General features: G+C 26.3%; 2 protein-coding genes across 2 annotated transcripts; both read right to left on the bottom strand.

The window, feature by feature from the left end:
- Positions 1–206: 206 nt before the first annotated feature.
- Positions 207–11,451, bottom strand: LOC145834991 (multidrug resistance-associated protein 1-like). Its single transcript, XM_082942522.1, is given in 26 exon segments — positions 207–454; positions 717–911; positions 1,284–1,450; positions 1,708–1,866; positions 2,165–2,311; positions 2,566–2,667; positions 2,969–3,095; positions 3,410–3,609; positions 4,174–4,329; positions 4,557–4,711; positions 4,897–5,026; positions 5,305–5,391; positions 5,534–5,680; positions 5,870–6,015; positions 6,248–6,428; positions 6,697–6,864; positions 6,987–7,238; positions 7,424–7,550; positions 7,668–7,734; positions 8,232–8,316; positions 9,028–9,174; positions 9,396–9,533; positions 9,766–9,924; positions 10,261–10,422; positions 10,573–10,750; positions 11,322–11,451. Coding segments are annotated over 26 exon segments (3,786 nt in total). The 5' UTR covers positions 11,414–11,451; the 3' UTR covers positions 207–342.
- A 65-nt stretch (positions 11,452–11,516) lies between these two features.
- Positions 11,517–14,175, bottom strand: LOC145833493 (multidrug resistance-associated protein 1-like). Its single transcript, XM_082940666.1, has 8 exons — positions 14,113–14,175; positions 13,496–13,669; positions 13,284–13,412; positions 13,007–13,144; positions 12,644–12,754; positions 12,387–12,448; positions 11,829–11,957; positions 11,517–11,601 (listed from the first exon to the last, which is right to left on the bottom strand). Exons 1-8 carry the CDS (start codon positions 14,158–14,160, stop codon positions 11,517–11,519), a joined length of 876 nt encoding a protein of 291 aa, XP_082796792.1. The 5' UTR covers positions 14,161–14,175.
- Between the last annotated feature and the right edge of the window lie 6,013 nt (positions 14,176–20,188).

The raw sequence follows: 20,188 nt of genomic DNA, 5'->3' as shown, positions 1-20,188 counted from the left end.
AATTTGTAGCAACTACCCATCGATTTAAGCTTTACTTACCAAACTCATGCAAAAACAAACCATTTTTATAGCAATGAACAAATGTGTATTCAAATAAACGAAAAAATGACACAACTTAAGGTAATTAAGAAAAATGATTTTTCTGAAAAATTTTGCAAAAAAAGACGAAAATAAAAAAAAATTCAAAAATAAAAAGTTGCATACTAACTAAGAAAAAAGTTAAAAAACAAATCGTTAATAATAGTTCTTTCAAAATTAAACGGGGTTAATTAAAAAACTTAAAAAGTATCCTAAGTTTTAAATAATACTAAATTAAAAGTTTTCTAGAAGTAAAAAGATAAGTTATACAAGTCCTGCGTCTTTTGCCATTGCATGGAACAGTGAATCTTTATTATTGAGAAGACTTTTTGGATTATCAAATTCCTTAACTTCTCCTTCTCCAAGAACTAGAATTCTGTTTTATTAATCAAAAATGTGTTTTTGTTACAAAATTATCAAAAACTGTATCAAGTTTTACCTCTTTTGTAACTTTATAAAATTATAAGTTAAGTTTAAAGACAAACTAAAACACGCAGTTTATTTTAAAATTAAAGAAGTTTAAAAGCCTGAACAAAAACATCCAATGGTTCTTTAACGTTTTTAAACTGTAGTATTGTACACCAAGTTGAGTTACTGACTACGTTTTATATATTTACTGGTTAAAACAAAAAACGTACTTGTCGTAGTCGATAATTGTATTCAATCGGTGAGCAATCGTTATGATGGTGCTTTCCCTAAATTGATCTCTGATGGTGTTCTGTATGAGGTCATCCGTTTGCAAGTCGACAGCGGCTGTTGCTTCGTCCAAAACTAAAATTTTCGATCTTCTTAACAGGGCTCTTGCTAGACAAACAAGCTGGCGTTGTCCGACACTAGACAAAACATATTATGATTATCGAAAGCAGTTTTTTAAATTCAATTTTTAGATTCTAAGTTGTTAGTTGTAAATATTTAAGTTTGATATCTGGACTTATTTTAAACTTACAAATTAGTATAAATTTTTTTTATATAAAATCAAGCAGCTTAATATAATCTGAATAGTACATGTAGTTAAAGACTGATGATCAGTTTATATACTTTTAGCTTCTAAAACAAGCACTTAATAAATGTTTGATTTAAAGATCTTAACTTAATATGCTTTTAGCCGTAAGACAAACATTGTGAAAAAGTTGCTCTTAAGTACAAAAGTAGCACTGTTTGATATATTTTAAGTTATTAACGAATTTTATGACAAAAACGCAAACCTCAGATTTTCACCACCCTCGGAGCAGGGATGCATCAGCTTGTCAGGAAGACTGGAAACATAATCTTTCAGATAAGAGTATTCCAAACCGTTCCAGATTTCATCATCTGAATGAGATTCAAACGGATCCAAATTCATTCTGAGTGTTCCCGAAAACAGTACTGGATCCTTGGAGAAAAAAACAAAAATTAGCTTATGTATTTATAATGTGGTTGAAAATTTTAAATTTTTTTTATTGAAAATTGACGATCATTAATTTATTAATTTGAAGTTAAGTATTTATAAAAATGAACTTGTTAGTGTTTAGAAGAACTGAAATAAATAGTTTTCAGTCTTAAAGCTAAGTTAAATGCTAGCTTGCTAGCTTCATTTAATACAATATATATATATTTTTTCATTTAAATTTGCTCATCATTTAAAACAACCTGAGGAATGATTGTAACTTTAGATCTGAGATCATGGAGACCAATTTCAGAAACATCCACTCCATCAATAGTGATGTTGCCTTGAGCTGCCTCAATAATTCGAAACAGAGCCAACGTTAGTGAAGATTTACCTGCACCCGTTCTTCCTACTATTCCCACCTGGAAGTCAAGTTTATTATTTTAAAAGATATGATAAACTGTTTAATTTTAGTAAGTAGTATGATAGTAAGTAGTATGAAGTAAAAAAAAACTTCTTTTAGTAAAGTTACTGTTACTTAGAATTTAAGTCTGTAATTTTTTTTTCTTTGTAAAACTTTATATAGTTTTTATCAGTTTTAGAGTTATGAACATATAGAGGAGTACAATGCTTTAAAGACTGTGTTGTATTTAATTGATAAAACCAAGAATAAAATAATATAAAATGTGTATGAATTGATTATAATGTATGATTACATACTTTTTCACCGGGTTGGATATCAATCTTGATATTTTTGACAACCAAGTCGAGACCTTCCCTGTATCTTGTGCTGTAGTTGTTGAACTGCACACGACCCTTGTCTGGCCAGCTGCTCTTTGGTTTCTTTTCTGGTATCTCCCAAGGTGCCTGATAATTTTTGTGTTTAGTTTAGGAGCTTATAGAAAACAAATAGTTTAAAGAACTGTGTTACCGAGTATCAAGAAAAAAATTGTGTATGTAGCTTGTTATATCTTAACATTTTTGTTAAAACTTTTCAAAAAGTTTTTTGTGCTATCTACATTTAATTAAAAAAGATAAAAAAAGTCAATAACTAAGTTTATCTTATATTCTTAAATCTGAAATTTATGAAGTTCTTTTAAAAAATAACAAAATAAGCTTACCTCCGATTCAACTTCAGAGTATTCTTTTAGTCTCTCAACTGAAACTACGTGAATTTCGGTTTCACTTGTTTGTCTTACTAGCCAGTTCAACGTTGAAGTTATCTGTAAATGTTTCTAAATAAAGTATGTGTTTTAATAAGTTTTGTATACAATCGTACAAAAAACTTTTTTTTTTGTGATGAAACCTAAAGTATTTGATTTATACTTTTTCTATGATCCTTTTATTTTAAAAAACAAAGGAGTTATAATTGATTCTATTCTATTGGTTATTGTTTATACAACTTTTATTTTTTAAGTTTAGTTTGAAACTTTATCATTACTGTTGATTATTTCTACAATCATTCATAGTAAAAGGCTATTTAACTCATCTGAAAGAATGTTGCAAGCATTTTAGAGAGATAACCTGCAAAGCATATGAAAGAGAAAGGCCAGCTATTGCTCCATTAACAGTACCTCGCTGTAATACGGCAAATAAAGCCGCAAAAAATACTATTGCATTTCCAATAATGTCAAGTCTTATCGCTAGCCATCTAGAATTAATACAAAAGTTTTAAAATAAGTTGTACCCATTAAGTTTAAATAGTTTTAATTACAGTGTACACTAGAAGCAATTTTTGCTAAGAGAAAGCAAAAGAAGGCTTTTTTTAGTTTTTTCCAATTTGGCTTTAAAATAATTAATTTTGATATAAACCCTGGTGTACACTTAAAAAAATCTAAATTTGTTTAGTTCTCTTTTTGGGTAATTGAAAAAAAACTTGACAAAATATTTTTTTTACTTACCTTTTAAAGTTAAAGTTAAAGTTAATTAACCATATCTGTATGAAAATTATAGGTTTGCAAGCACCTGTTAGAAACAACATTCGAGTAGTAGCACTTTTGGTTGTGGTCGACTTTTTGTTGCGAGGTCAAAGTGAACCTATTTTCTTCACCGTATGCGCGCAGCAGCGTTGATCCGGAGATAGTTTCGCTGAAGTGAGAGTAGATTGGCGACCTTGAAACGCTTTCTATTCTTTTGAGTTGCCTAGAAGTTCGAACATAAAACCTCTGTCAAAACATTTTTATTGAAAAATAATCGCTTGAAGTTTAAAAGTTATAACTATTACAATGTAGTATCTTCAAAATTTTGATAGTTATTACTTAAATTCTATCAGTCAAAATTTATAAGTAAGTTCTGTAGTTTTTCTCATTCAATAGTATAGGTTGTAAGCTAAACCTATACCAGAAGTATAACGAATATTTTTTTCAGAACTTTGATGTTTTTTTTTTTACTAGTTAGTTTATTTTTAGTGTGTTTAGGCTTTGGATTGACGTTTTTGTTTCAAATAAACTACTGCAAAAAAATTCTTCATATTTTTATATTTTACTGTACTACATTGTAAATTTTGTTTATGAAAATATAAACTTTTTTGAACTTTTATTTTTATTCTGTGCCTTTAGTTAAAGCGGTCCAGGTTTAGATGCTTAGGTCCAGCGTCAGACAGTAAACAGACAATCAAAATATGATATAATATATGAAACAAAATACTAATATCTTTTGCTAGTTAGGGGATACGCAAAAAGTTATAACTTATCGCTTGTACACAGAAATAGTAAGCATAAGAAACTGACTTGAGCTACGTAATAAATGATTCCCATTGGAAGAATTACCACGCCAAATATTGGTGTAGAGTACAGAATGACGACAATGATGCCAACGACAGAAAACATACAAGCTGTCCACATTCGAATTGCCCATGGGAGTGTGTCATCGACTGTGTAAACGTCCTGTTTAAAAAAACACTAATTATTAAAGGTTTCAGTCAAAAGTTAGTTTTTAAATGTTCAAACATATTAGTGTTACATGCTAATAAAATCTAACACTACTTTGTACAAATATACTATTAAGTTTGTATTTAAGTAGTTTAAATCTTTTTATCTATCAAAAAGTTTGATAATTTAAGACTTAAACTATAAAAGATAATATTTTAAAAGATATATAGCTTTTAACTTACTTTAGAAAATCTGTTGACAATTCTTCCAAGGGGAGTTGTGTCGAAGAAGCTTGCCGGAGCCCGCAGTGTGTTATGAAGAAGACTTTGATGCATTTTCTTTGCTGCTCCCAAACACCCGATTGCTAACGTGTACACGTCAGTCATCACAAAGAATGCTGAAAAGTATACATGCATTAAACATACACAAAATGATTAGTTATAAGTATCATTTATAGTATACTCCTTTTACTTGCAATTAAAAAAAAAACATAAATTAAATACTGATTTTACACAAAGCTACTATATATTTTCATGTGTTGTAAATGTGTAAAATTTTGAAACAATTTTAAATTGCCTAAACCTTGTGCACCACCCAGAGCTCCGTAAACACCAAGTCTTAATCCGATTTGACTTCTGAACTCTTCTGTGGATAGCAAGTCACCATCTTCTGACCAGTCACTCATCCAGATCGATGCACCAATTACTGATGCCTGCCAAAAGCATTAGTAACTATTTGATAGTTTTGAATTAGCTTTTAAAGCTTAAAACTTAAGTAGTTGAACTTTTTGCCACATTAAATACAACCATTGTTTATTAAACAACTTTTAAAACAATACTAATTTATAAATGCTAATATTTTAAAGCTCTAAAAAAGCAACAACAATTTTTACTAGATGTATTAAAAGTCTAAACAATTTCTTATTCTGTAAGAATTAAATTCAACTTTAAATATTAAAACTTTATAACAGTACTGATTATAATTAATTACCTGATACAAAGCTTCAGCAGACAGAATAATTGTACACATCAAAGGACCGACTGCTTTTAGATATCTGATGAATACTGAAAATTTCACCTGAAAGTAAATAATTTGTTTAAAATAAATCAGTATTAAAAGCTGTTTAAAAGAGTATGTAATAAAAAGTTTTAGTTAAGATAATGTATTTATTAACCTCAGTACTCAAACTTTCAATTATAACTAATTAAAAAAATCTAACAGATCCTTCTTGTGAAGTTTCTTGATCGGTTAGTTTTCCCTTTGGTTTGCTCTTTTCTTCGTACTTTTTCAGTTTCTTTTTTAGTTTTTTGGAACTAATTCTCGATAAAGTGCTACCTGTACTTGTGCTGTACCTAGATTTAGTTAACTATATATAAATTTGTTTAACTAAATATTCTAAACTTTAAGTCTATTGAAGTTCTTTTTTAAAATACAAAAGTAAAAATTGAAAGTTAAATTTACACGTTAGATTTAAACGTTTATTAAAGTTACTAAAATAAAATTTTTAAAAACATACATATTATTTACATAACAAAAACATCAAAAAAAAACAAACTTACATAGACTTTCTACTTCTAATGCTGTCTCTAAACTCTTTCTTTAAAACTCCTTCGGTGGTTATTTCTTCGTTTTCGTTAAACTCTGAAACATCATCAAAGTTATCAGGTAAACAGTCTAGATCTTTTTCCGTGACTTCATCAACTAAAACAAAATTTTTGTTTTATTTATTGTTTGTAGTTATTTTTAAAATTTTGTTGGTAATGTTTTCTTGGTAAGTAAGAATGCAAAGCGTTTTACTTGTTTTTTGTATAAAAGCTTGACAATAAACATTTAAAATAAAAGCTAAAGTTACTTTTTTAGTAGATTAAAAATTGACTTGATATTTAAAATTCAGCTTAAGAAAAAAAAAAGTTTGTACAACCTGTGACATCACCAGCTGAGCTTTCATCGTTTTGTTTTTGAGAAGCAAATTCTTCAATAAATTTTGCAAACTCAGCTCCTTTATCCATAAGTTCTTTGTAAGTTCCAGTTTCACTTATTCTACCATGGTCTAATACAATAATTCTATCAGTTTTTGGTAGGTACTTGACTCCGTGCGTAACTAATACCCTTGTCTAAATGTAAAAAAAAGGTTAAACTATGGTATATAAAGTTTGTTTTAAAATTAGCACTTCTTTATTTTTAATTTTTTTAATTTTTTTTTGTTTTTAAATTATTGTATTTATACTCTTAAAAAATGTATAAAACATTGAATAACTAATGTTTAATAATTAAGACTAATATTACAAAAATTCAAAGTGAAAAAAATGATGCAATGTTCACAACAACCTTTCTGGTATAAAAAAAAAAAGTTTTGCAAACAATAAAGATAACACTTCTCACCTTATTTTTGAGCATTCCATTTGAACCGATTACATTTTCGAAAATATGCTTGCCGACGTGGGAATCGACTGCAGACAGAGGATCATCCAGCAGGTAAACATCTGAGTCTTGGAAAATTGCCCTTGCCAACGAAACTCTTTGCTTCTGCCCCCCGCTTAGGTTAATTCCCTATAAAAAACTGTTTAGCAAAAGCTATCAAGTTAGTAAAAAAAAAATTTGAGAAAACGCTGTAACCATAGTGAGTTTTCAGTTTTACAAAACAAATCGAAACAAAAAGATCTGTACCAAACCTTTTCTCCAATTTCAGTGCTGTCACCACCAGGCAAAATTTCAAAATCTGACTTGAGCGCTGACGCCCTTATTGTCTTTTCATAAAACTTCTCATCGATGACATCCGAAGAGCTGCTCACTTTTGTCGAGAATGAAGTCATTTGCACACTTTTGTCATCAATTTCGCTGTCGAGCCGTTTTCCGAACAAAATGTTTTCTTTAAGGGTTGCGTTTTGTATCCACGCTTGTTGTGGAACGTAGGCAACAGACCCCTTTAAGTTTTAAAGATGGTTGAAATAAAATTGTAAAGCTTTATAAGTTGCTTGAAGATTAAAGTAATTTTGCTTTAAATTTTTATGATTTCTAGTGGTAGTTCGGGAAAGTTTTTTAAGACAAAGTTTTAGTTTTGTTAACACAACTAAGGCTTTTAAGTATATGAGTTTAACAGCTGACTAACCCTCATACCAACGTATCCCTTTTCCTTTTCCATTTCTCCTAACAATGCTGAAATAACGGAAGACTTTCCGCTACCCACGTGACCTACTATTGCAACAAGTTCACCAGGTTTTACGTTGAAGGATATGCTAAACAAAAATGATATTTAAAACCGTTTATTAGAATTTAAGAAATCAGTTGAAATGCTACTTAATCAAGCTTTGAGTTTTTGTAAGATTTTTAAATTTATGTATATAAAATCTTACTCGTGTAAAACATTTTCTCCCGTTTCTTCCCATGAGAATGACCCATTTTCCACTTTTATTTGGCTTTCTGGTGATAAGTACATTTAATTAACACTTTGTATTAGTACAGTAATTTTGAATAGTATTTTGTAAATTAAAATGAACTTTTACATCCTTAAAAATACAATTAGTTGCCAACATAGAACTAAGTTAAAAAAAACTTTTGAAGTAAAACAAGTATATTCCTTAATTATGTATGATAATTTAACTGATTCATTTTTATGTTTCAAAAATCTAACATAACAACAATTTTAACAACAAACTAATAAGCGTTTTGAAAAATCTTAAAAAAAAAAGAATCTCAAGTACCAAAAGGTATATTTACACTAACTTTATATATTCACTTTGCTTTTAATTTAGACAACTATTGTTAAATTTTAAATACGACAATGAAGTAAAAAATATTTACCTTATAGTTTCACAAAAACTTAAAACAAAAGCAAACATAACACAATTTTGCGTAATATCATTTTTAATGTGCCTTTATCAAACACTAATGACTTGCAAACTAAAATTTCTCATTACCTTCGTCATGTTTTCTATTCACAGCTTTAGGGTCGATTTCGGAGCCCAGCAAGAAGTTTGTAATTCTTTTCACGGATACTTGGGCCTAAGAAATAAAACAAAAAAATAATCTCGGTTTTTAATGGTAGAACCTTATAGAGTAGTATATTAAAAACCTTTTTTTAGAAAACCTATCTAAAAAAAACTACAAAATTTTTACAGTTTTAATGGTAACAGTTAATAAACATTTAGTATTAAATAACAAAAAAATAATAGCATATATACACAAAGATAATTAAAATGATTTTAAAATACCATTAAAAATTGTTAAAACCTAGTTATAAATTAGTGTTATGACTTAGCAACTTAACAGCTTGATATAATATTACAAAACAAACAAAATAAATTTGTTTGTTTTGTTTGTCATTTTGCCATCAAAATTGAACTTGACTGTCTTCAACTATAAGTCAAACAGCGACACTTAGGTTTTATAAAATCTTTTATTGTTTAAAGCAAGATAGTTTAAATCTATTTAATTAAGCAGAAATTATAAACAAAATGCGAATTAAAGCTTTCATCGATAATGAAGCAAATGCTTTTTTTTTTAATAATGAATATATTTCTTATTTAAATTAAATTTGTTTTGAATCGGACTTATTTACGTGTTATTTTCACATATGTATACTGCATTTACAAAATAAATTTATATGTTGAATTTGTAGACCACTTCTTTGCTAAGCTTAATCAACGAGTAATAAATAAATTCAATCATGCTTGAAACAACAGTTATCAGAAATAAAAAAAAAGGTCTTATTACTTGGACTAGAGCAGTAAACACGTTGGGTAACATGATTAGTGGAAATTTGATGATGTTAAACAGAGATATTGAGACAAAAGTTTTTGTTGAGTCAAGCACATTATCCGGTGAAAGTGCTAAGTACACTCCAAACGAAACTATGGTAACCTGTTAAACATAGCGTTATATTATCTTAAATATTAACACATGATAAAAGTTAGTTTTAGTACACATGTTGAAGTTTAGTTGTTTATATTACATAACAAATTAAAAAGATTTAACAACAATTAAAATTTTATAGTGTTATCAACAAAATTTATAGGTACTTATTTAAAGTTTTTCGTTTAAGACAAAGTTTTGAAGATTTTTTATTAGCTAAGTAAACTTACAAAGAACGGTGTGCAGTTCCACAAGAAAGATGAAATTGCTTTTAATACAGCCACTCTTCTCAGATTCTTCAGCTCTTTTGCTCTTATGTCTTCTATTTGCTTTTCAAATGAGGGCTCCCATCCGTACATTTTTAAAACCTTTTTTTTGATATCAAAATTTAATTTAATTTAAAATTATGTATATACTTACCAAACTTCTAATAAATTTGTCGTAGATTAGTTTAGATTTTGTTTATTTAATTTACTTGCCTTTATACAAAGTAATTTGCTTGTGGTAAAAATAATTTGATAACGTAATTTTTCAAGCTTAAATGCGTTTCTTCCAAAGATTATAGGGTAAACTAAATTTCAATTGTTTTAGAATATTAACTTTTATTCCATTTAGGACTTCGTTCATCATTTTCATACGCTCGTCTTTCAGCTTCATGTTGGTCATCGAGTACACTCTCATTTTCTTGATAACAACAGCATTGAATGGCATCACAATAATCATAACTGCCAGACCGGCAAAGACGGCAGCTTGCAATTGCTGTTAACAAAAACTGAAGTAATACAAAATGTTTTAACTATTTTACAGCCAATTTCAAATTGTACAAATTTGTACGTTTTTTGCAATCGTGGTAAACTTTCGTCGTTGCGTAACATTATAAAACTACTGTTAAGATGACTGGCGTATTAAAGTTTGTTTATTTTAAAAGGCGCGCTAAGTCGCTACCGCACTTACAGTACTTTTATTTATTGTGACTTTTTATAACTTAAGCTTTCATTAATAAGTTAATTTCAAGTTCATTATTGGTAGTAGTATTATGTTCGAAAAACAATTACTTATGTTGTACTAAAAGAAATTGAAAAAAAATCTGCTAACATTCCAAAGTAGAACTACAGCAACGATGATTTGAAAAGGTCCAGACCACAAAATATTGACGTAAGTCATCAGGTCCATAAGCCTCTGTGCGTCTGTTGACATTAAATTTACAATTTCACCAAGTGTAGACTCTTGTTTTGCAGAATTAGAAATCTTCAATGCCTAGTAGTAATAAGCATTAAACAAAAAGTATACATACTATGCTTGTATAACTTGAATATTTTTTTTGATAATGAAATTGGTTTTAACGTAAAACTGTAATACAACTAAAATATTTAAAAAAGGTTTTACAAATGATTAAAAAAAAAAAACCTTGTCGTATATAATAGTAATGAGTGAAGTTCTGATTTGCATACCAACTATGTAGCACTTTTGAAAATACTGCTGAAGGCAAATAGCCTGTACAACGGCAACTACGTACATTGCCACTGCTATGAAGTAGCCCTGATACAAAGGCGCATCATTGTTGCCCGTGAACTCTATCATTGCTCTGTTATAAGTTTCAGTTGTATACTTTATACTTTAAAGATGACAATCAAAGTTCTCATCTTAGATACAAGGAGAATGATCAATTATAAATTTTAAAATTTATTATCAATACAGTGTTTCACTCGCTTGAAACTAGTCAAACGAGATCTTCAGTTGAATAAAATCCTACAAATAGAATCTTATAAATAATATTTTATTCAACTGAAGATCTCGTTTGACTAGTTTCAAGCGAGTGAAACACTGTATTGTTAATAAATTTTAAAATTTATAATTGATAAGTTTCAGTTTATTAAAACAAGATTTTCAACATTATCTTAGATGTTTTTTACATAAATAGTTAAAATAAAAAAAAGTAAAACAGTAACAAAGTTATAAATTTTTATATATAAAAAAAAAAGGAAGTAATAAACATCATTTTCTGTACTTGTTTAAATGAAAAAAACTTAATAACCTAGAAAAACTAAAAAAAAAAAATTACAAACTAGCTAATTTAAAATTGTTTTTAGTTTTGTTATAATAAAATTAGTTTCAAACCACAATACTGTAATATTTTTTTTTTAAATATGACTTACGAAAGCAAAGTAGGCTTAAAAAATTGAATAATGTCGTTTAAAAGCTTGTAAAATACAGCTGCCAGTCCCATCTTCCAGTATTGCTTTATCATAGCTTTCCAAATACTTGCCGTGTAAGGCGATGATTTGTAGTCTATCCTCTTTTTCTTGCCCTTAAAAATTCAAGTTATGAAAAAGTACTGCTTTTGGTTGTAATTAAAAAACACTTACTTGTGTTTGTTTTTCATCATAACCTTCATTGACATACTCAACAAGACCATTTTGTTTATCCAGTGCGTTTCTATGTAAGTTTTTAGTAATCTTATAAGTTTAATAGAATAAACTTAAACAAATTACTAGTATAAAATCTAGTTATTCAAGAAACTTTTGAAGCAACAAAACTTTTGTTGTTTTAGCAGAACAATCGATAATTTAAAATTTTTTCTATTCAAATAGGGTTTTTCCAAAATGTGACGAAATAAAAGTTTATTCTCTTCCATCAAAAAAAGTTTATCGAAAAAAACTCACTTGCTCTTTTTCAGTTCTTCGGACCAAATTTTCCTGAACACTCCGCCAACAGTCTCGGATAAATCCCTGTCTTCTAGCTCCCACACATCATCTGTTGTCAAAGGCTTTCTGTATCCCGCCATAATGACTCTGTAATAATGTGTTGAACTCATTATAGTGAACACTAAAAAATTTAAGAGAAACTAAAAAGAAAAGTCAATATTTAGTAAAACCTTTTTTTATGCATTCTTTAAACTTAATTTATAATTTAACTTTTTTCATTAAACTCTATACATTAGATCTGTTTACAATGTTATAACATAATTCAAATACTGGTTAGTTTTGGAACATGGTTTTATTATAACTTAAAAGTTTAAAAAAATGTTTTTAATGTAAAAATATAAATTTTTGCTTTTAAGTTTTTTCCAATACACAAAAAATAAACAAGTTGCTTAAGTTTAATTTGCTTATAATAACTTTTTTGTCTAAAAATTCATATAATCTTTTTTTATCACTTTAAGAATTAGAAAATTTTGATAAAATTACTTTAAAAAGAAACAACAATAACAAGAGACTAACGGATTGTACCACCAGAAAAACAGTTTGTTCAAAAATGAGGCATTTTCTTCTGGTGATTTGTTCTTTAAAAACAGATTATTAAATTTTTTATAGTAATTTTCTATTTTAACATCTAGTAATAAACGTTTATTTCAAATAGAACCAAACAAAAAGTTACTGTTATACTCATTAAGTTTATTTTTAAGTCATTGCCTAGTTAACTATTTATTCAGTTTATGTTAAAGTATTTCTTAGCTTTCTTTTTAAAATTAACTTACCGCTTTTTGTTCTTTTGGTTCAGCGAAACAATGAACTATAAATACAAGTAAAAGAAAAGCGTAGTAACAGAAAAACACAGTGAACTCAAATAAATTTGGTGGAACTCCATTCTATAAAATAAGAAAGTTTTTACTTTTACATAAATCAGTTAGACAAATTTTAGCTACTTTCAACATGTAATTGAACTATCATTATTCGATATGTATGTATTAACTTACTTTTAACATTTATTTGAATAAAATTATATTTTTAGACTTCTTTAATAAATAAGTAAATTGTTTGATTACACTTACAAATGAGTATTTTTATTCTTTTAAATCAATTTTAGTTTACGAAATGGGCTATAGCAAAAATTAACGAACGTTATCAACAGTTTGCCTTATTCTGTCGGTGCATGTGATAATTCCACAAAGTAAAAGTATTAACCAAAACTGAAATAGAATTCCACTCGTCACTTTTCCCTTTATTCTTTGGTATTCTTGCATCACAATAGCTAAGATCTGTTTTTTTAATATCAAATACTTTGCCCAAAAGCACTTATTTTAAATAAAAAATGATATTAGTTTATATGATTGACTAAACAGGAACAATGATGTTTTAGAAGTATTTAAAACAAATTCTAGGAAAACTTAAACTCACTGTGGATAAGGCAATCAATGAAGGAGAAGCAAAGTCTGCAATAGTAAACTGTTCATTGCTCCTGACTTGATTAAACACTCTGTAAAACAACTGACAGACAGTTGCTACTAGTAGGAATAAAGTTAATACCTGTCAGAAAACAGCAATGATAAGTTTAAAACTGTGTTAATTTCTTAAAAGTTTATGTCATATAAAAAACATTCATGATTTACCGTTTTAATTTTGTGGAGTTTGCTCCATTTTAAAGGCTTTTGATCCGATTTACTGTTCGAGTAGAAAAACAGTGGAGAAAACAGGAAGAGAAACCCGCAAGGAATCCACACTAGAATTATGTGTTGAAAACAAGGTGTGAATTGTGGGTAGGAAAGAGTCGAAAAATTCGAAACCTGATAGAATATAGTCATTGGTTTTTGCTAACATTGTTTCAATCGTTTTTAAGTTTCGTACAACCGTCCAAGGTACAACTAAGTAACTTATAACTTAAGTAAAATTTAAATACATTGAAAAACTTGAGTTTAAGTTAGTTTAAGCACTTATAAAAAGTCTATATCAAATGTTCAAGCATAAATATTAAATATTTAATTTTTTTTTTTATGAGCTCTAAAAAACTTTTAAAGCTGACCAATGATATCAACAGCTGTAAAATTTAAGTTGAATTATATCGTTTTCTCTTAGAAATTACCAAACTTAAACTGTAGAAGTAATATATTTCAAATAACGTAATTTATATTAATAGAACGAGTTTGTATTGTATAGATTTAAACATGTTTTTATGTTAAAATAATATTTTACTACTTTGAAATTACTAAAGCAAAAATTGCTAACTCACCCAAAAACTAGAGTTGCAGTAGTTTATTAAAAAGTCTTCAGTACCCATTTTAAAGAGTTTGTATTAGTCTAAAGAAAAAAAATACAAATAAGTTGTATTGAAATGAGTGCTAAAATATTACTGATAATAGTAGTTTATAACTGAAACTTTAATTAAAACAAAATATCTATTAAAGTTGCTTTAAAAACATATTCAAATGTAATGTAAACTATTAATCGTTTTCTTTAAAATTAAATGCGACAAATACCTTCACAATTAATTGATTTAAAATTCTGCTTTTATGTATATTTAAAAAAATATCTTAAGCAAATAAAACTTTCCTAAAGTATATTTCTTTACAAAATCTTATACTGAACAAAAGAAGTTTATAAAATTTTTATAGAACATATAATACAAGTACAACTTTGTCTTTATTAACCCAGTTAAGTTTGTGATATCAAAGCCTATGATTTTTGCATTTTGTAAAGCTAAATTAAGCTAAAGTTATGATACTACTCATTAAAAAACAGTTATGGTAATATAGTGTTTATAATTAGTGTTTTTCGCAAAGTAGGTAAAAACTAAAATTTAATTTACTAAAAACAAGTTTGATTGTTCAATTTGTATTGTTGATGTACACATAAAAACATTTTCATTTTAGTATCCTACAGAGCTGATAATTTTCAAAACAGTTAAACTCATAATCTTTAACACTTGGTACCAGTTTAAAGGTTTAAAATATAACCTAAATTCCATAAATATCGTAAAACGAAGATATTTGCTAGTCTTTTAGATTTAAAAAGGTTTCTTTTTTAGTTTGTGGTTCTTTAAGCTAAAAAATTCAACGATCTTAATTAAACTCTTAAGTTGCATTAAAAATAATAAAATAGTTTATTCCAGAGATGGATTTTAGTTTTTCGATTAATACTAAAACAAATAAATTGTTTGTTTTGTATTTTTATTGTTTATTATATATTAAAAAGCAGTTTGAATTGCACTTATCAAACTTTAAATGTTTATTTTGAATAAATTAAGTTTTTGTTGTTGAAGTATAGTCATTTTTCTTAGTTTCTATATGCAGTTCAATAAATTAGTCTACCTACAATTTACTTTTTATTAATATTGTTTAGTATAGTTATCAAATAAAAATTTTTAAATATTTTTAAAAATTCGAACTAGCTTTTTTTTGAATTTTATAGTTAAGTACAATGACAATTTTTATGCTTTAATCTTATAAAAACTAACTTTTAAACGCCTATAATAGGCTATAAATGGTTTGTCTTATCGATCTGTTATAAAAAAAAGCTTGTTAAACATACTGTTTTTAACGAAAAAATTAAAAATAATTCTATTTGTTACTGTAAAATTTTTTATTTAGGATAAGAAATTTAAAAAATCTTATAAATCTTTAAATATTAATTTGGTACAAAACTCAGGAAATTCATTATTAACTAAACAAAAAACTTACAACTTTGTGCTCCTGCAGAAACTTTAATTATGTAACCTTTACGCGGTAATTTCTTTACAAAGTTTATTGTTACGAATATACATGAGTAACAATTTAAATTAACATAACAGTATGATAAATTTACTATTTCAAACTTTAAAAGTTATTGTATACAGTTAAAGCTAAAAAGATTTTTGTTTCATCTGATTAAAACAAATGATAGTCAGATAAATATAATATTTATAGTATAATATTTATAGTTTTAAATATCAGAGTTATAAAGTTGACCATTCTGTTTTGTTATAGTAATACATACTTAAACTAAAGCTAATTTTTAGAACACAAATAGTTTAATGTATCATGTTGATATAAGGTACATATATTAATTGAAAGTCTATTTATTCTTAGCATAAGTTTGTTATCCTTTATAGTGTTTTTAATTTTTTTTACACAAAGTTTGCAACATAGTAAAAAAAATCAAAATATTTGTAATTCGTGTAACAAAAAACAATTATGCTTTTAAGCTGAAATTAGTACTTAAATTCTTTTTGTTTAATTATTTTTATTTAAACTAAGGCTGTCTTTCAACACACAATACACAAATTAACAATTTATGATCAACCTACCTTGTAAATGTTTGAATGTAAGAATGTAGCATTACCATATTTATATAACTTTCAATGTTTGCAATGAATGACTTGAAGAAAAAAAAAGCACAGTCATCGTTATTTTTAGTTTTACTTAAATTTTTAATTATTCAAAAACAAAAAAGCTTCGATAACTAAAAATCTTTTAAAAAGAAACTAACTTATCTAGCTTTTTAATTACATTTAAATTACATATATTCTCATTTTACTAAAAACAAGATCTATCAATAGTGATAAATTTTGTACGCTTAGTAAAAAAAAGGTGTATAAACTATAAAAAAAAATGCTAAATAAAAAAATATATTAAGAAAACATCAAAGCTTTGCTTCCTTTTTGGTCTTACTTTAGCTAAGTTTAAATAAAATAACTGATAAATATACTCTATCTAACTTGCTCAAATATTTGTTTTTGCGTCAATATGCAAAGTTTGAACAAAATATTTCATACGCTTTGACACAAATAAACTTATTTATTATTTGAGTATACTAAACTTAAGTTAAAATTAGTTTTTACTGATAGGTATTTATTGTAATAAAAATTCATCAAATTAAAAAACTAATTTTAGTTAATAGGCCGTAAACCATAAATAGTATTTTCATTAATAACTGTTAAATGCTGTATCTAAGATATACTATTAGAAGAATTTCAAATAAATTTTATATTAAAAACTGTACATTTGAATCGTAGAAAAATAACGGTTAATGTTTTACTTCGTAACTTATATCGGCCGCTAAACTTGTCGTTTGGAGTTATTTAATGCTTTGTTTCAAAAAATCAGCTCTTGTTTTAGAATGAATAGTGTACGTATGTAGAAAATTATGTTCGTTATGACACTAGTTAAACTAGGAAATTCACATTTATTATTAAACAGTTTTAACCTTAAAAGCTTTCAATTAAATTACTTATTTTGAAAGATGTTTACAAATAAGTAACAGATAAAAAAAATTTTGGATAAATTAATCGTAATAATTCTATGACACATCTATTCAATTTTATCTAAATAAAACAAAAAAAAAGTGTGAAATTAATTTGATAGTTGTATACAATTTTTTAGAGGTCCTAGTTTAGTCTTTTAAACAAAATAATACTTAATATATATCTTAAAAATAGTAATTTCTAATATGCTTTTAAAACTTGCTGTGCTACAACTGGTACATCTAAAAATAAAATATTATTGAATAATTGTCATAAAAATAAAAAAAATGAAAATCTTAAATATAAAACTCTTAGTTATAATCAGATAATTTTTAGCAATAATATATGTATTTCAACTTAAATTAAAAGCTTATTTTTTCAATACTTTAAAGCAAAGCTACATCATCATTAGAATTTTTAATCTTAAAAAAATGTTTTTGAAATTTAAATTTTTAGATTATTTTTTCAGTATTCAGTTTTGGGGTTTAATTTTATAAAGTTGTACTAACTTGAATAAAATTTTTCTGATTTCTAATATATCTAAAAAATTAAAATAACTTCATTTAATGTTGTTTCCAATAAGTTTATTTGTGACATTCATACTTTTATTAAACTATAACAAAATTGAGTTTGTGCAAGAAAATTTCACCCGTTTTATTGTAATCGTTGTAACATATCCAATACATCAACAATGATAAATTAATTAAACTTGGATTGAAATCTCTAGAATAGAAAAGATGGAAATTTGATTTATTTACGCTTTATAAAATTAATAATGGAAAATATAAGGTTTTTTCTATCAGTTTTTCTGATAGTAACTGTTACAAAAAGGAATAAATAGAAAAAAAAATGTGTATACATACATAGTTTTAACAATAGTCAGTGGCAAGGTTAATTTTTTCACAGAGCAAAGACAATATATAAAAAATTACCATAGGATGTAGTATCGTGTGGGATAGTGCAACATTTTCGCTTAAAACTAATAAGATTTAATTTAAGTACTACAAACATCAGTAAAAATCAAAAATGTTATATTAAAAACAAAATAACTTTTTAATATGGTAATTCATTATCTAAATTAACTACTGATTCTTTTATTTTTTCATTTAATTATTAATACTTTCCTTCGCCTCTCCCAACAGACTATTAGTTTACTTTTATTAATTTCATACAAATTTGTTATGTCTTACAAACAATGCTTCTAGAAAATCATCTATTTAGTTGTATTTTCTTATAAATGTCCATATACTATTTATTTTTCTATGTATGTACTAAGTTATCGCTTTTTTTTTTTTAGATAAACGAGTTTAAATTTAACAATTAGTTCTTAATAAATTTAACATTATTTAATTTTTATATCTTTAATTGTCGAATAATTTTTTTCTTCTTCTTCTTGTGTGTCCTGTTTAAGTGGCCCAGGTTTTGATGCCTCAGTTTAACATCGCACAATAAACAATATAATACTAAAAAAAATAATATTTTAGTTTTTTTATTAAAGTTTTTGACAAAAGCAAAAGTTTTTAAAGCTAGTTTTGTAATCTTTGTGATACATAAAGTATAGTTAAAATAAAGTGTTCGTACAAGCTACGTCGTAAAAATATATTCAATAACAAAACAAGGTTTAATTTACTCTATGAAATAATGCTTGCTTTAAAATTATCAGTCTTAAAATTTTAATAAAATAATAGAAATAGCAAGATTATCGTTTGTATCCGGTCACTTCTTGAAAGTTTATTATACTAATATCTACATGATTATCGTCACACTTAAATCGTAGGAATAAATAAAACTTAAAATGTGTTACTTACTTTTTAATACTGAGTTTTTAACATTTTTGATAAGTTATGAAAATCTAAGTATATCTATTACAAAAAATCAGTAAAGTTTATTGTTTAAGTTTCTTAAAAGAGTCAAAGTATTATATAGTTAAAAAAAAAACATGACTTAATAAACTAGTATTAACATTCGTTTTAATTTTGCTAATAAAAATTATTTTAACTAAAAAAAAACATGGTAGCTTTTACTTATTTAACATATTTTCAAGCAGAAACTTTAGAATTTAACAAAACCCTTATAAATAGTTTGATCTCTAGAGTAGTCTAATTTAATGAGGTGTTTTATATGTACACAACTGAGTTGCTTGCTTTAAAAGATGGAAAAATTATTTGATATCATTAGCTTTGGTTATTTTTTAGATTTTAAGATTATTTGTAGGTCTCGGGGAAAAATTAAAAATAATTTTTGCGGACCGCAGATTTTTAGTTAGTTACTTGACTATTCAAATTGCGACAATTCAAATTAATTAAATTTTTTAAAGTGCCATCTCATATAAAATAACTTATATTTGAAAAAAAATAAATAAAATCTCATGTTGGGCTAATTAAAAAAAAATGATATTAGAAAAAAAACATTTATTCAAGGTTAAATATCGTAATTACTAAAAACACGAATGTTCTAGTAAATTTTAGAAATTATTTTAACCATATTTTATAAAATATTTCATATTTGCAAAAAATAAAAATTGCTTTTATAGGTCTAATTAGTAAGAATACAACAGTAAAGAATAAAAAAAATTATAGAGAAACAGTTCACGAAAACTAAGAATTATTATGACTTAAATTATCGGAATTTGAATAGTCATAATTTACATAGTCACCCCACCCATATTATTACCAACGTAGATTTTATTACTCTTCGTTTCAAACCGAAACACATCTAGTGTTACTTTCGAAAACTTATTTAGCGGGAAAAGTTTACATGACCGCGGGCCGCATTTTACCTTTTGCGGGCCGGATACAATTTATAGCAAAAACATCCTCGCGGGCTGCTGTTTTCTGATACCCGATCTAATCCACTTTTTACCAAGTGTTACTAATTTTTATTAAACATACTACTTCTCAACTCTTTAATATCATATAAGTAATTGAGAAGTTTGAAGATTTTGTTTTAGTTTAGGTCGCGCAAATTCGTTTATTAGGCTTAAATTTTTGAAATAACTAATTGTTAAATCAAAAGCACAACTAATTTTAACAGGTTATTCTATATACAGCTTTTATAAATTTATTTGTGTTAGGTCCAACTAGCGAAT

This window comes from Thalia democratica, chromosome 4 (genome assembly GCF_965202585.1).
Source record: "Thalia democratica chromosome 4, ktThaDemo2.hap1.1, whole genome shotgun sequence".
Lineage (NCBI taxonomy): Eukaryota > Metazoa > Chordata > Thaliacea > Salpida > Salpidae > Thalia > Thalia democratica.
The sequence above is the reverse complement of the archived record's forward strand: the minus strand, read 5'-3'. Positions and strand labels throughout refer to the sequence as shown.

Bases quoted from the DNA above. Each gene is read 5' to 3' on its own strand.
- LOC145833493 (XM_082940666.1), bottom strand. From the start codon at position 14,160: ATGGGTACTGAAGACTTTTTAATAAACTACTGCAACTCTAGTTTTTGG. The intron at 13,413-13,495 runs GTAAATCATGAA...GTTTTCTGACAG, and splicing joins AACTCCACAAAATTAAAACG to GTATTAACTTTATTCCTACT. The intron at 12,449-12,643 runs GTAAGTTAATTT...CTGTTTTTAAAG, and splicing joins AACCAAAAGAACAAAAAGCG to AACAAATCACCAGAAGAAAA.